The sequence below is a fragment of the Oncorhynchus mykiss genome, chromosome 19 (assembly GCF_013265735.2).
Source record: "Oncorhynchus mykiss isolate Arlee chromosome 19, USDA_OmykA_1.1, whole genome shotgun sequence".
NCBI classification, from domain to species: Eukaryota; Metazoa; Chordata; class Actinopteri; order Salmoniformes; family Salmonidae; genus Oncorhynchus; species Oncorhynchus mykiss.
In genome coordinates this window covers 17,563,205-17,579,401 of record NC_048583.1, presented here as the reverse complement: position 1 = coordinate 17,579,401, position 16,197 = coordinate 17,563,205, and the positions used below count along the sequence as shown (strand labels likewise).

The 16,197-nt window shown below is 43.2% G+C and overlaps 1 protein-coding gene and 1 long non-coding RNA gene across 2 annotated transcripts; both read right to left on the bottom strand.

Moving 5' to 3' along the window:
* Nucleotides 1-642: 642 nt before the first annotated feature.
* On the bottom strand, nt 643-5,991 carry LOC118941461. The gene is made up of 3 exons (XR_005037670.1): nt 5,858-5,991; nt 3,695-3,823; nt 643-1,807 (listed from the first exon to the last, which is right to left on the bottom strand). It is a non-coding gene; the product is annotated as an uncharacterized LOC118941461 (long non-coding RNA).
* An 80-nt stretch (nt 5,992-6,071) lies between these two features.
* si:dkey-9i23.6 lies at nt 6,072-13,905 on the bottom strand. The gene is made up of 8 exons (XM_021573549.2): nt 13,630-13,905; nt 11,521-12,969; nt 11,097-11,284; nt 8,619-9,132; nt 8,184-8,274; nt 7,811-8,061; nt 6,940-7,041; nt 6,072-6,613 (listed from the first exon to the last, which is right to left on the bottom strand). Exons 2-7 carry the CDS (start codon nt 12,967-12,969, stop codon nt 6,940-6,942), a joined length of 2,595 nt encoding a protein of 864 aa, XP_021429224.2. The 5' UTR covers nt 13,630-13,905; the 3' UTR covers nt 6,072-6,613.
* Between the last annotated feature and the right edge of the window lie 2,292 nt (nt 13,906-16,197).

Here is a 16,197-nt window from a genome sequence, read left to right as displayed (position 1 = left end):
ACAAATACTCTAGTTGTCTACTTGCTCAACACTTTTTATTGATAGTTTGCATTAAGCAGGCACATCTCTCTGTGGTTTGGTTTCACAGTGGGAGATCTATGGGTTGGGATCATTAGAGAGAGGAGCAGGGTGAGTGCGAAATGTCACCCTATCCTTTATAGTGCAATATTTTTGACCAGGGGACCCATTGGTGCTTCATAAAAAGTATCAGAGGTGCGGACACGAGTCACATGACTTGGACACGAGTCTCATGACTTGGACACGAGTCTCATGACTTGGACACGAGTCTCATGACTTGGACACGAGTCAGACTCGAGTCACAAATATGATGACTTGCAACTCGACTTTGACTTTAACACCAATGACTCGTGACTTGACTTGGACTTGAGCCGTATCACTCGACCTGACTTGACACCCTCCAAGCCCAAATATAAAGAATGATGCTATTTTTTAAAAAGTGTGCAGCACATCAGCTCTTCATTTAACGGATTGCAGTTTGAATTGGACAGCAGCCAATAAAATTGTGCCAGCTGAGGAAAAAGTTGTGGGTGGCAGTGCAGAGGAACATCGGTGGGTGAATTCAGATGGAGCCCTTGGAAAGATGATACCCCAAATTATTATTTTCGGATATAAAGACGACGCTGTATCGACAAAAAACGGATTGCAACTTGCAAAACATGCGGGAAGAAAATTACAGACGGAGGTGCAACAATTTCCAACTTTGTTCGACATTTTAAGTCGTGGCTAATATAGCCGACAGCTATATATTTGATTACTTTACTTGTGTATCACGTAGGCTAACGTAACGTTAAATCAATGAGCCTCCACACAGCCAGTCAGTGCGGGAACGTGATCATTGCACCCAAGATTGAGCTACAACAGGCTAGGCAGTTGGTAGTCTAAATCCTGCCTGATGTTACTGCTGTTCCTAAAACCGTTGACATTCGTTAGCCTACCGTAACCAGATAGAGAGAGAGTGTGCGTGTTAAGGTTGGGCGATTGTGTACAAACCTAAATCGCCCGATTGCGCCCCATAGAGATCCTCGACAGTCGATCACTATTGGGATCAGGGGGGTCTTTCTCATGGCTACCCATGTATTTCCATGGAAATATAACGTTTATTTGGAAAGTAATAAATATATAGACATTTTTAAAAGCATTTATGATTTGCGTAAATAATATACTAACTTACTCTTGTTAAAAATATGAAATGGTATTACATTTGGTGAAGAGTACATTATGACTTGTTTAGGACTCGAAACTCAAAGTTCAGGACTTGAGACTTGACTTGATGGTCTTGACTTGGGACTTGACTTGGGACTTGAGTGCTAAGACTTGAGACTTACTTGTGACTTGTCAAAACAATGACTTGGTCCCCACCTCTGCTAAGTATGTGTGCGGATATTGGAAAAGACCCACAGTCTCTCTCTCTCTCTCCTCAAACTCTGTTCTTGAAGGAGCACATGTAGCTCTTCTTGGAGATAGAGAACACATATACAGAGAGACGGACAGACACACAGAGGTTCAAATGTATGAGCTCAAAAATAGCATCTCCACCATTCATTCGAACTTCCTCCCCACCACCTTCCATTAAAAGTTGATTTCCCATTTGTGATTTTAGCCCTTAATTAGCCACTGCATTCAACTAAGGTAGGTAAAAACAAACATATCACATTGCAAGTAAAAACTATCCATCCATCTCTTAATGCTTCAGTTCATCTCCACACAGTCCTCGCGGCTCGTCCAGCTGGCGATGGGCTCCCCAGGGGTTCCAGTTGGAGCCGTCAATCCACACAAACTTACTACACTGAGAGGAGGGAGAGAGAGAGAGAAAGAGGTGGTTAAAGGAAGAGAGAGCGATAGAAAGACAGGTGGTGAGAAAATATGTACAGTGCATTCTGAAAGTATTCAGACATCTTGACTTTTTCCACATTTTGTTACTTTACAGGCTACTTCTAAAATTGATTTGATAAAAAATGTTCCTTGTCAATCTACACACAGTACCCCATAATGACAAAGCGAAAACAGTTGTTTTTAAACATTTTTGCAAATGTATAAAAATAAAAAAAAACAGAAATACCTTATTTACATAAGTATTCAGACCCTTTGCTATGACTGGAAATTGAGCGCAGTTGCATCCTGTTTCCATTCATCATCCTTGAGATGTTTCTACAACTTGATTGGAGTCCACCTGTGGTAAGTTCAATTGATTGGACATGATTGGGAAAGGCACACACCTGTCTATATAAGGTTCCACAGTTGACAGTGCATGTCAAAGCAAACACCAAGCCAATAGGACGAAGGAATTGTCAGTAGAGCTCTGGGACAGGATTGTGTCGAGGCACAGATCTGGGGAAGTGTCCCAAAAAATGTCTGCATCATTGAAGGTCCCCCAAAAAAACAGTGGCCTCCATCATTCTTAAATGGAAAAAGTTTGGAACCACCAAGACTCTTCCTAGAACCGGCTGCCCGGACAAACTGAGCAATCGGGGAGAAGAGCCTAGGTCAGGGAGGTGACCAAGAACCCAATGGTCACTCTGACAGAGCTCCAGAGTTCCTCTGTGGAGATGGGAGAACCTTCCAGAAGGACAACTATCTCTGCAGCACTCCATCAATCAGGCCTTTATGGTAGAGTGGCCAGACGGAAAGCACTCCTCAGTAAAAGGCACATGACAGCTCACTTGGAGTTAGCCAAGAGGCACCTAAAGGACTCTCAAACCATGAGAAACAAGATGATCTGGTCTGATGAAACCAAGATTGAACTCTTTAGCCTGAATGCCAAGCGTCACAGAAACCAGGCACTTCTCATCACCTGGCCAATGCCATCCCTACGGTGAAGCATGGTAGTGGCAGCATCATGCTGTGTTGATTTTTTTCAACAGCAGGGACTGGGAGACTAGTCAGGATTGAGGGAAAGATGAACGGAGAAAAGTACAGAGAAATCCTTGATGAAAATCAGTCTCTGAATATCCTTGAGTGGCCCAGCCAGGCTCGGACTTGAACCCGATCTACCATCTTTGGAGAGACCTGAAAATAGCTGTGCAGCGACACTCCCCATCCAACCTGACAGAGCTTGAGAGGATCTGCAGAGAAGAATGGGAGAAACTCCCAAAATACAGGTAGCTTGTAGCGTAATACCCAAGAAGACTCGAGGCTGTAATCGCTGCCAAAGGTGCTTCAACAAAGTACTGAGTAAAAGGTCTGAATAATTACGTAAATGTAATATTTCAGTTTTTTATTTCTAAAAACCTGTGTTTATCATTATGGGGTAGTGTGTAGATTGATGAGGAAAAAAACAATTTAATCAATTTTAGAATAAGGCTGTAATGTAACAAAATATGTAAAAAGTCAAGGGGTCTGAATACTGTAAATGTACTGTAGATATCAAGACAGAAGTCATATGTTCAATGTGAAATGTTGTGCTGCAAAGCTTCCCTCATTCCCCTTCTACCGAACGTCACTCTTTCCTCCCACCTTAATTTACCTCCCTCTCCATCCACCCATTATCCGCCCTGTCTTCATCACTCCCCCTCTCTCCATCCATCACTTCCTCTCCTACCTGAAAGGGTTTGAAGCCTCCTAGACAGATGTGAAGGTGTTTGGCATAGTGCTCCTTCCCTTACTCTCTTCCCCACATTCATTAATCCCCCTTCACCCCCCTCTCTCTCTCCATCCATCCCTCTCCCTCTCCTACCAGGAAGATTTCAAAGCCTCCCGGCCAAATGCGAGGGCTTTTGGCGTTGTTCTAAAGCAGGTACGCGTTGGCCTGTTTGTTATGCACTGACACAAGGTGGCCACCGGGGGCAGCAGATCTGCACTTCATCTGAGAGGGATGTGAGAGTGGAGGAAAAGAAAAGAGAGAAAATAGGTGGAGGGATGAGAGAGAGTGAATGAGTGAGAGAGAAAGAGAGCGCAGGAGGAAGGAGAAGGAGTAAGAATGTGCAGACCAATTGATTTGGAGCCCCAGGGAGAGGCCCCTGCTACTCTTATGCGCATGCACCATTTTCTTTTAATGGGATTTATATGGAACGCTGTTTGGATCTTTCGTGTCAAAAAATATACTATTTACTTGACGTGTCAAATAAGCTTGTTGGCCAATCAGGACCTGAATATGACTACACATCACATAATAATTTAACGCGTTCATATTTTTTTACGTAGTTATTACACATTGATTACACTATCACTCGTATTTCATAATGTCACAACGATTCATTGGTACGCATGCTATGACGCTGGTAAAGTTTTCTCGCACACCTACAGTGCTGGTCATAAAATAAAGCTAGCTAGCTCATGGATGCAAACAATGTTCTTCCCCAAAAACACAGCAAAACGACAATCTGTTTCTAACTATATAGCTAGGTGTCATCATCTAAAATAAACCTCATAAAACGGTTCTTATTTGATGAATGGTGGTCGGACCCATCTATGTGAAGCTAGCCACAATAGTGGACTTTGCGGTTAGCCTTCAAAATAAAAGTGTAATTGACAGTGATGCAAATAAATACAAATATAATTATTCCATAATTTAATAGATCATGCTAAATAAGTTTGAAATGTTGTTATATAAAATCAACAAAAGATAATAATTTGTTAATTTGACAAAAAGCTGTTGAAATTACACTGAATGTATTAGACTTTAGAATTGCATTGGGGGCATACTGATTTCACTACACAGCCTTACTTATGGATTGTGGATCAATGACATGGGGTATCAGTCCACTCAGTGACACCCAGAGAAACATTAGCATCATAGCACTTATTGTGGAACTCTGAAACAGCTGTGAATTGAGTCACATTTATTTTCAACCCATGTGATTGAACACCATTCCCGGGGAAAAACAATATTGTGTGGATGTTTTGGAGTCTGATAACTCTGAGGATATCTTGGGTATTGGGTAGACTGATACCCCATTTCATTTATCCTCAATCCTTAGGTAAAGCTGTACAGTGGAATATGAATGTCGATACACACAATAGGCTGACTGGGGAGGTGATTTCACACAGCCAGAGTCCCGCGATAAGAGATACAACACTAATATTTACGTAAACTCTTCACAGTTGTGTTCTGTGGGTGTCACAGAGTAGACTGGTAACCCATTTCATTGCTTCACATTCCAACCTGGTTTAACATTATCAAGTCTAAACATGGCATAATTCTACCAAATGTAACCTTCTGCATCACTTTCAGAGGTACTTTTCTTTTTGAAGGCAAACCGCAAATTCCACTATTGTGTCTAATCCTTATTGTGGCTAACTTCACAACACATCACCGGTCCGGTCGACCGTCACTAGCCAGGTGAAGCTAGCTGGCTGCTTATAACGTTAGCTTTGGGCAACAAGGTTTGGCAGCTGGCTAGCCATTTATTTCCATGAACTGAAGTTCAATTTCAATAGGCGAACAACAAGTGGCTACGAAGCTAATACTTACTCACAAGGATTCCTAAGTCATTGTTAAGGATGATGAAAATGACTGCAGTTTATACTGGTCATTGTTTTCAGACTGGTTGTATTGGTGCTAGCAAGCTACCCCAGAAGTTGCGGTCGAACAAATAATGCCGTATTACCATCGCGGTACTGTAAACACATCGTTCGTGGCCAGTGTGTGCTCGTCTGCTGACTTTTTTTGTACAGCTTTGACAGTGATACTGATAGTGGTGGCGCTTGGCTTACACGTGCAAATTCATCACACACAGCATTCTAATAGAATTGTGTTATTTGACGTGTCAAATTAAAAGCTTATTTAACACGTCAAATAGTGTTATTTGATGCGTATCTTTAATTGGCACGTAAAGACCCAAACGGCGTTCCATAGATTTATAGTTCAGACATCTAATTAACTATACAAATGTATTACCTTTTAATGTAGCCATGAACACAACCAGTCATAGTGTTTTATCTGATTGTTAAACAAATCACTTCGGATTGTGCCAAAGGAGGGGCGAGTTGCTCTAGGTAATTTGAGTGGCTCCGCGCACTAACCGATTGTACGTGCCACAGCCTCTGACACAATCAGCCAATCACCATTTGACAACAATAGATTTTCTGTCCCCAGTCAATTTGACAACAAGAACCAGGTGTCCGTCTTTTATTGACCAATAAGAAGGGTGCACCATTAAAATGCAATTTTATGTGCCACAATAAATAAATATTGTGAAACACTATCATTCCACTATTACTGTAGATGTATTAAAAACATTTTACAGGGAATTACAGGCAGGAGGTGAGAATACATTTGCTATAAAAGAGGGGAGTACCAAATGTGTGAGAGAGAGGGAGTATGAAAAGGGGAGAAGCAACCTAGTCCACACTCTGGCAAGGTTATTTTTCAGAATACAGTTTGCAAATGTTCCTTATTTTTTGCTTTGCATTATCATGACACAAGGCGAGACCCAAATGCAGACACAGGAGGCAGATGGTTGGAGTTTAAGGTGCAAGAGAATGGTCGTGGACAGGCAAAAGTTCAAAACCAGAGGAAACACACCGGGTTAAGTGGGCATTGTGTCAAGAAGCAGTGCGACTTGATGGGGTTGTGTTTCAGAGGATGCACGGCTCTTGATATTCTCCTCTCCCGAGTCCATATGGGAGTTGCTGCGATGAGACAAGACTGTAACTACCAATTGGATACCACAATATTGGGGAGAAAAAGGGTAAAAAAATTAAATAAATAAAAACAACATTTATTCAGATCTTACAGAATCTCATTCAGATAACACTGATGTTAGAGAAAATCTATTAGTGACTAAAAGTGTTGGTAACACACTCAATATAGCAAGATAATCATTTGATCAAAGATAGGCATACATGTTCCATTACTGTGTGCATCTGCGGTGTTATCGCTTACACACCTAAAACTGTAAACACTAAAGAGGTAGTGGCTAGGGCTTAGAGGTAGGGGCTATGAGAAGGAGCTATGGGTTACTATTGGATCACCAATACCTAGTTTTTAAGCTTCCTCTTGGTTTTGTCTTTCAGGACTGTCATGAATTTGGACAGAGGCGGCTTGGGACTTGAACCTGGCTTTCTGCTGCTTTCAGTGGTCTGAGAGAGAGAGAGAGAGAGAGAGAGAAAGAGAGAGAACCATTTTGAAATATTTGGAGTACTGAAGTGGTCTCTGCTAATATCTAGGTTTCCATCCAATTGGTGACAGATTTTCATGTGAATATTCTAAAATTTACCTTTTGTTATATTTTTATATTTTTAAAAAAAAAAGCTGAGCGTGATGACATATTATGGGAAAAAAAGAGCACAATTATTTTTATTTGTCAAACCAGGATCAAGCTCATCACTGTGCACTTTCGCCACTCTGTAAAGCTCATAATAACTTATTTCCCCTGTAGCCTAATAAACCGCATGCTTTCCCGAGTCGTAGTGGGAGGAGCACACAACATATCACCTGAATCCAAGTTGACTTCGATATGACGGTTATCACATCAATATCTGCGCATAAAAGGTGTTTCCACCGCCATTTCACGCATAATTAATTTTACAGACACAGAAAGAATCCACCTTGCCTGGCGTATTTTGTTTTGTCGACAGTTGGAAAGTTCACCGCCAAATCTGTTGTTTCCATCAGGACATGTTTTATCCGACATGCACTTTACTCACATAACAAGGTTGGATGGAAACCGGGTTAGTGATGCTAATATACATTAGTACATTCAGTAATAAGCTACAGTCTGTCTGAAATGACATCCTATTCCTATCGTGCACTAGGGAGTAGGGTGCCATTTCAGACACACTTCAGAGACACATCATATGCAGTGTTTGAAAATGTTGCCAATGGTTATGGGGTCAAATGAACTCTGACCTTAACAGAGAGGTTGTCCTGTGTCGGTGATGTCACAGGGTCCTGTTTTTCAGCGGACGTAGGGATGTTGTAGAAAGAGGACGGAAAGACATAGGAGGGAGAGGAGCAGGAAGAGGAGGAAGAGAGGGAGGAGGAAGGAATGGAGGAAGAAGGGAGTGATGTGGGGGAGAGTGTGGAAGGAGGAGAGGGGTTGAGGAATTTGATTTCAGGGGCTTTGATTGCAGTGCATCTTACATTGAAGGTCTCTGTTTCTGAAAAGAGAGAGAACAGCGGAAAAAAATGAATATTTCAGTGTCTCAGCTTTTGTCCAACTCCTTTCATCCTGTCTATTTTTCTGATTATTTCATCTAGTTTTCCAGCCATTCACTCTTACTTGTCTTCTTTAGCCCCGGAAGTCTGTGCTTTCTCTTTTTGCTCAGACGAATTTTATGTTTCTGAGCAGAACTGTCCAGAACTCCAAGTGACTGAGAAAGAAAGAGAGTGTGTGTGTGTGTGTGTGGGTGTGTGTGTGTGTGTGTGTGTGAGTGAGAGAGAGAGAGAGAGACAGCGAGACAGTGAGAATAAGAACAAGAGAACAAGATTTTGCAGTAAGTGTTTATATACCAGGGCTCTCCAACCCTGTTCCTGCAAAGCTACTGTCCCATAGGTGTTCAACCCTAATCTAGAGCACCTGATTTTAATAATTAGCTGTCTGATAAGATGAATCAGGTTAGTTACAACTGGGGTTGAAGCAAAAACCTGCGGGGGGGGGGGGCTACAACAGCACTTTAAATGACTACAATACCCACAATCCAGCAGTGTGGCTCACCTCAACACAGAGGAAGTCAAGAAGGTCCTTTGATTGGGTCCTTATGGGGGACTTGCATAATTCAACAGTGTCATGGATGTCCTTAGATATGGGTCTGGAGTGGTCCAACTCACTCTCCTCCGCTGCATCATTTTCCAATAGTATCTTCGGTTTGATGACAGCAATGGCATCAGCTCCTGTGTCATTGTTGTTGTCTACTTCCTGTTGTCTGTTGTCCGATTGGTTGTCCACAATCTCATTCGGTCTTGATTGGCTGAAGCTGACAGCCTCGTATAAAGAAAAGCCTATGTCCTCATGGTTGTGTTGAACGTCGTTGGGAAGACGCAACTCTGGTCCAGTCTTTAATTGGTCGCCTTCATCATAACTGTGTTGGCTAGCAACCTCTGATTGGAAAACGGACGGTGAGGGGGCTGGACTGTCCCTTATAGACAGGAATGGTGACCACTCATCTCCTGTTAGAATCTCGTCCACCAAGCTGATGGGACTGAAGTTGAACTTGAAAGAGCTGAAGGAGCTGTAAAATAGAGGGGGAAAAACAATGAGGTTAATGGTTTTGTCACAAAATGGCACCCTATTCCCTATATAGTGCACTACATTTGAACAGGGCTCTGATAAAACGTAGTGCACTATTCACCATATTCCCTATAAAGTGCACTACATTTGACCAATTAGTGCACTATATAGGGAATAGGGTGCCATTTGTGAAACAAAATAGATATTATGTCATCTGCCATGGGTTGATGAAAGCAGTGGTCACATTTCTTTAAACAAATATATATAATAATAATTTTCACAAGTATGTGGTACATTTTCACAACTCTAGTTAGTACAAAACCCAAAACAGCAGTTGTTTCAAAACTTTAAGCACATTTTCAATTGACAAAGTACAACGCACAAAATCCCACCGTCACTTTTCACCACACTTAAATCAGTGTTTAATCTAGAAATGCATGTTTGACATTACAATACATGTTCATATAAAGTAAGAGCCTTTCACAATGCAATGTTCACATTACTTTTCATATGATTCTGTCCTCATTTGTTAAAATACTTTGTTCTATTACTTAATCCAACTGCTCTTAATTGATCATCACGTAACCATTTGGTAAAACCCATGTTCTCATTTTTATAACTACGGAATAAAAATGTATATTTGTATAGTATAAACATAACGTATGATATACACCGAGTGTACAAGACATTAGGAACACCGTCCTAATATTGAGTTGCAACCCCTTTTGCCCTCAGAACAGCCTCAATTCGTCAGGGCGTGGACTCTACAAGGCGTCGAAAGCATTCCACAGGGATGCTGGCCCATGTTGACTCCAATGCTCCCCACAGTTGTGTCAAGTTGGCTGGATGTCCTTTGGGTGGTGGACCATTCTTGATACACACAGGAAAACTGTTGAGCGTGAAAAACCCAGTAGCGTTGCAGTTCTTGACACACTCAAACCGGTGCGCCTGGCACCCACTACCATAACCCGTTCAAGGGCACTTAAATCTTTTGCCTTGCCCATTGACCCTCATGAAAATCCTTCTTTAACCTGTCCTCTCCTTCATCTACACTGATTGAAATGGATTTAACAAGTGCCATCAATAAGGGATCATCACGATATTGCAAAAATGCCACATAACTGGACTAACATCTCGGAGCACAGAATGTGTGTGTGTGTGTGCGTGCGTGTGGTGACTTCAGGGCACTTAGGAAGTCATGACAGCTATGGGGAAGTAGTGTCAGAGTTACTGTAACTTCATCAACAAAACACACACACACACACACACACACACACACACACACACACACACACACACACACACACACACACACACACACACACACACACACACACACACACACACACACACACACACACACAGAGTCCAAGGAATGTGTGTGCTCTGCTATGGCAAGCACAGTATCTAGTGCCTCTTAAGTAGAGTCAAGGAAAAAGAGAGGGTGTGGTGGATTGAAACTCCCCAAGACTCACTTTCCATCACCACTGAAAACATGTCTCTCTCTCTCTCCTCACCTTGCTCCCTCTCATTCTGTCTCTCACCACTGAAAACGTGTCTCTCTTTCTCTCCTCACCTTGCTCCCTCTCATTCTGTCTCTCACCACTGAAAACGTGGCTCTCTCGCTCTCTCTCCTCATCTTGCTCCCTCTCATTCTGTCTCTCACCACTGAAAATGTCTCTCTCCCTCTCCTCATCTTATTCCCTCTCATTCTCTCTCACCTCTGAAAACGTCTCTCTCTCTCTCTCTCTCCTCATCTTATTCCCTCTCGTTCTCTCTCACCTCTGAAAATGTGTCTCTCTCTCTCCTCATCTTATTCCCTCTCATTCTCTCTCACCTCTGAAAACGTGTCTCTCTCTCTCTCTCTCTCTCTCTCCTCATCTTATTCCCTCTCGTTCTCTCTCACCTCTGAAAACGTGTCTCTCTCTCTCTCCTCATCTTGCTCCCTCTCATTCTGTCTCTCACCTCTGAAAACGTGCATGGTGTCCCACAGGCTTCCTCTCCGTCTCAGCTTGGCTGGGCCGCTCCATCGTTGGCGACTCCTGTGTAGCCTCACCACTCCTCTTCTCCTCCTCCTCTTTCCCCTCCTCTTCCTCTATGACAGACATATTAGCATGCAACCTGGCTGAATGTCGATCTTGATGGAGATGCACCTGTCAAAAAAAAATCACACCATGATCACCCTACAAGAAGAGGGCGACTTCATTCTTAATCAATGTTAGATAGTTCGACTGGATGTCGATCTTGATTGAGGTTCACCTGTTATAACATAACTGTAAGAGGGAAATGATGCAATAATTGACTCATTATTTAATGTTCAATAGTTCATTGGAGTAAAAGAAAGAATACAAATGTAATTTCGTCGCATTAATGAGCAAGAAAGACTCACTAACGGCATTTCGCTCTCCACCTCTCTTTCTCCGTCGTCATCCTGAATCTCTCCATTTCCTCCCTTCTCCTCTCGACTCTCCTTCCATCTGCTCATCATCTTCTTGGTAAATTTCTTCAGCTTTCCTCCCTTCATTTTCTTCATATTCGGGTGTTTCGACCCAAGCACACCCCCACCACCCCATGTTGCAGTGTCCTGAACTACAACTTCTTGTGTGCCTTCTAAATTCCTCCCCACCTCTAACAAACCTCCCTCCTCCGTGTTACTCCGAATCTCTGCAGGGGTTCTGGAGCTCTCGCTCCCATCTGCGATGTGTTCGCTAGGATCTGGTGGTTCTCTGACTCCCTCTGTCCCTGGAGCTACAGACTGGAAGCCAGGGGGGATGTCTCTCGTTTCAGACCCAGAAGAGGCACTTCCATCTGGGCTGTCCTGGACTCTCCCCTCAGGTCCCTGGGGCAGAGATCTGTTTTTGCGTGGAGGTTTTGATATAAGTGGCTTGGGTGGGGTCAATTCCAACGGTTGGGGTATCCCCCTTACCCCCATCCCCACCGGCTCAGAGGATTTAGGGGGGCGCCCTATATCCTTTCCCCTCAGCTTGGAAGGGTCCTGTGTTGCCATGGACACAGTCGTCTCCAACTGCTGCACCCCCTCACCCCTCTGTGCTGTAGAGCCCAGAGTAAAATCCAGAATGGGCTGTGAGAATCGGCGTTCTGACTTGAGGATGACAGCTGAGTATTTTGACAGCATATCCCCTGAGGACAATAGCATATCCTCCTTCTGTCCTCCAGGCCCTCTCCCATGCCCTGTAGGCCTCAGCTCACAGCCTGGGCTCTCGCCTACCACTCCCCCCCACACAGGAGCACTCCGGCTAGGGTCGAGGGCTGGTGGAGGGGGCGGTGGCCCTGTAGGGTGTAGCGGTGGTTTAGCCCTCCTCTTGGGGGGAACGGGGGGAAGCGGGGGTCTGGCATCCAGGCCAGGGGGACAGGGTAGAAACTGCCTTCCCTCCCATCTGGGAATCACAGAGGGGGTTTCGCTGTTTTCCTCTTCCTCCTCGTTGCCCAGGTTTTCCAATCCTGCATCCAAAAATGGAATACCGGAATTCCCCTCTTCTCTTTCTGAATCTCTGTCTGATGATTCCGGATCGTTGTCCCTTTCAGTCGGAACTTTCAATTGTGGATCCTTGTCATCATCAACACAATCATCATCATCATCATCCTCAATCACTTCAGCAAGCTTTCCTTTGAATTTGAGCTCTGCATTATTGTGGTCCTGAGGGGTCACATAGAATCCCCTGTCTGTTTCCACTGAGGTTCTGAGGTGTTGGTGTGTGTTACGGTGTGTGTTCGAGTGTATGTTAGGAGGTTGATCCGTGTCTTCTGCAGTGCTCAGTCTGCGCAGCATGGACTGGATCAGAGACATATTTCCAGAGTGACTGTCCGCCTCAGACATCTAGAGAGAGAGGAATACAGAGAGATTTTTTATTGTGTGTCCCAAATGGCACTATTTTCCCTTTATTGTGCACTACTATTGACCAGGGCCCATTCCAAATATCGTGCCCTTAGGGCTCTGGTGAAAAGTAGTGCACTACATAAGGAATACGGTGTCATTTTGGAGGCATACAGAGTGTTGTTTCATAACCAGATTTCTACAGTAATAATACACTCAGTGTCTGTCTGCCTGTCCGTCTCTCGACCTGTCTGTCTCTCGGCCTGTCTGTCCGCCTGTCTGTGACCAGTGTGTGTCAAAGTCCGCACAGGTCATTGATGGCATAATTTTTACAGAGATCTCGAGTTAGTTTTGTCAACTGAGGCTATTCACAGCTTGGATTCACTCAAGACGTCCTGTATGCCCCTACAGAAGCCGTACAACAACCGGTTGACATTACTACGTCCTCTCTCTCAGTGTAATGTCAATGCATTTCAATCACTGCTTCTTCACAGTTCTTTAGAGATCTATGTATTAGACGTAAGGTTGCAAAATATCGGTACATTTGCCCAAACTCCCAGAATATTAGAATAGAATATTCCTGGAATCAGGAGGGAATAAGCAGGGAATCCAGAGACCTCCCACCAGGATTTCTGGAAAAATCTGTCTGTATATTTCTCTTACCGCTGTTCTATTCTCTTCCTCTGTGTTTTCTTCCCTTCATCCTCTTCTCCTCCAGCCCTCTTTTCATGAGAAGCTTTCCTTTAAACTCAGCTGCTTTCATTCAGTCCCTCGCTCTCTCTCTTTTTCCCACGTGTGTTCCTAACAAACACAACTCTAACATGTCCGGCCTCACTCTTCCCTCCTGACGTTTCCCTCTGGCTCTGTGTGCTCGTGCATGTGTGTGTGTGTGAGTGTGTAATAATTTCTTCATCGAAACTGCCAAAACCAGTTCTCTCCCATTCCGCGCACAGTGTCAGTGACTCAAAGTTTAAAATTGCATGGCGTGCTATATTAATCACACCGTTTCCAAACACTAAATGACCCACCTTTTTCCTTGAACATTTTGAGATGCCAGTTTCCATTGGCTTTTGTGACTAAACTGTGTAAGCTAGATTTGGCATCAGATGTTGTGCACGCACGCGTACGCGCACACGCACACGCACGCACACACACACACACACACACACACACACACACACACACACACTTTGACTACTTGCCTACTCCTCCAACAAAGTAGACCAACCAGGGCCGGCTTTAGCCTATAAATTCCTACAGCCAGCAAGTGAGCAGAGTTTACCATTCAAGATGTGATTATAGCTGTCCTCTCTTCTCAGAATATACCCCAAAATTGCCTACATGTTTGCCATTGATTCGATATACAATATTTTTGAGCCAATCCGAACGGTTCCTTTCTATCAATAAATGCCAGTCGCTAAACCGCCTCACCCACTGGAAGAAAAGTGCAGATCACTACATACATTAGGTGGCGGCACCGTGTAAACCCCACGGAAGGAGCTGAAAAGCTTTCAACAGGAAGTCGTTTTTTTTGCCATCCTCCCATCGAGTTTTCAAAACTATCTTTGATATTTGGTAGTAGCCAGTAGCTCTGAGGCTGTGAGGAAAGTAGAGGATGGTGGGCTAAGGGTGAGGGAGCCTGAGAGGATCCCTGTGAGGAAGTAGGACAGTACAGAGTTACCCGAACAGTTTGTCCTTTAGTAAGGCTGGCTTCTTGACATTGATTACGATGGTCATTAATTGCATTCTGAAAGGAAATCCCAGAAGATTGAATTGGTAGTAGCAGCAGAGACGTTTTTGGGTGTCAAGAGATTTTAGTGTAGAATTACGGGGGGGGGGTTGAGAAAAGGGGTCCCAGCCACCACAGGCTAACGGCCTATATACAGTGCCTTCGGGAAGTATTCATAACCCTTGACTTATTCCACATTCTGTTGTGTTAGATCCTGAATTCAAAATGTGGAAATATATGTTTTTTTCTCACCCATCTACACACAATACCCCATATTGACAATCTGAAAACATGTTTTCAGAAATGTTTGCAAATGTATTGAAAATAAAATACAGAAGTATCTCATTTACATAATTATTCACACCCCTGAGTCAATACTTTGTAGAAGCACTTTTGGCTTCTGGAGTCTTTTGGAGTCTTTCTGGGTAAGTCTCTAAGGGATTCCCACACCTGGATTGTGCAATATTTTCCCATTATTATTTTCAAAATTCTGCCACTCAGGAACATTCACTGTCTTCTTGGAAAGCAACTCTGTGTAGATTTGGCCTTGTGTTTTAAGTTAGTGTCCTGCGGAAAGGGGAGTTCATCCCCCAGTGTCTGGTGGAAAGCAGACAACCGGTTTGCCTGTGCATAGCTCCACTCCATTTCTTTTTTATCCTGAAAAACTCCCCAGTCCTTAAGGTTCGCATTATACACCTATCCAGACCAACCACCCTACTTTAGTTATTGCCTTAAGTAGCCATCTGTCTTAGGTAACCATACCAACCGTAACATATCATACTAATTTGAGTGTCCCGAATTTACCTTTACTATGTTACGTCTAGTCTGTGAGACCAGGCTGTGCAAATAGGATGCATGTTTTGGGATATTTGTATTCTGTACAGGCTTCCTTCTTTTCACTCTGTCAATTAGGTTAACGTTGTGGAGTAACTACAATGTTGTTGATCAGTTTTCTCCTATCACAGCCATGAAACTGTAACTTTTTTAAAGTTACCATTGGCCTCATGGTAAAATCCTTGAGAAGTTTACTTCCTCTCCAGCAACTCAAATCAAATCACATTTTATTGGTCACATACACATGTTTAGCAGATGTTATTGTGGGTGTAGTGTAATGCTTGTTTTTCTAGCTCTGACAGTGCAGTAATATCTAACAAGTAATATCTAACAATTTCACAACATATACCCAATACACACAAATCTAAGTAAGGAATGGAATTAAGAATATATACATATATGGACAAGCAATTTCAGAGTAACATAGACCAAGATACAGTAGAATATAATAGAATACAGTATATACATATGATGAGTACTGCAAAAATATGTAAACATTATTTAAGTGACTAGTGTTCCATTTATTAAAGTGGCCAGTGATTTCAAGTCTATGTATATAGACAGCAGTGCTTAATGTGCTAGTGATGGCTATTTAACAGTCTTATGGCCTTGAGATAGAAGCTGTTTTTCAGTCTCTCGGTCCCAGCTTTGATGCAACTGTACTGACC

What these genes read in the sequence shown, in the direction of transcription:
- si:dkey-9i23.6 (XM_021573549.2), bottom strand. Translation starts at nt 12,969, where the DNA reads ATGTCTGAGGCGGACAGTCACTCTGGAAATATGTCTCTGATCCAGTCC. An exon ending in CACCATGCACGTTTTCAGAG is followed by an intron (nt 9,133 to 11,096) that starts GTGAGAGACAGA and finishes TCTATTTTACAG; the next exon opens with CTCCTTCAGCTCTTTCAAGT. An exon ending in TCCGGGGCTAAAGAAGACAA is followed by an intron (nt 8,062 to 8,183) that starts GTAAGAGTGAAT and finishes CTCTCTTTTCAG; the next exon opens with AAACAGAGACCTTCAATGTA.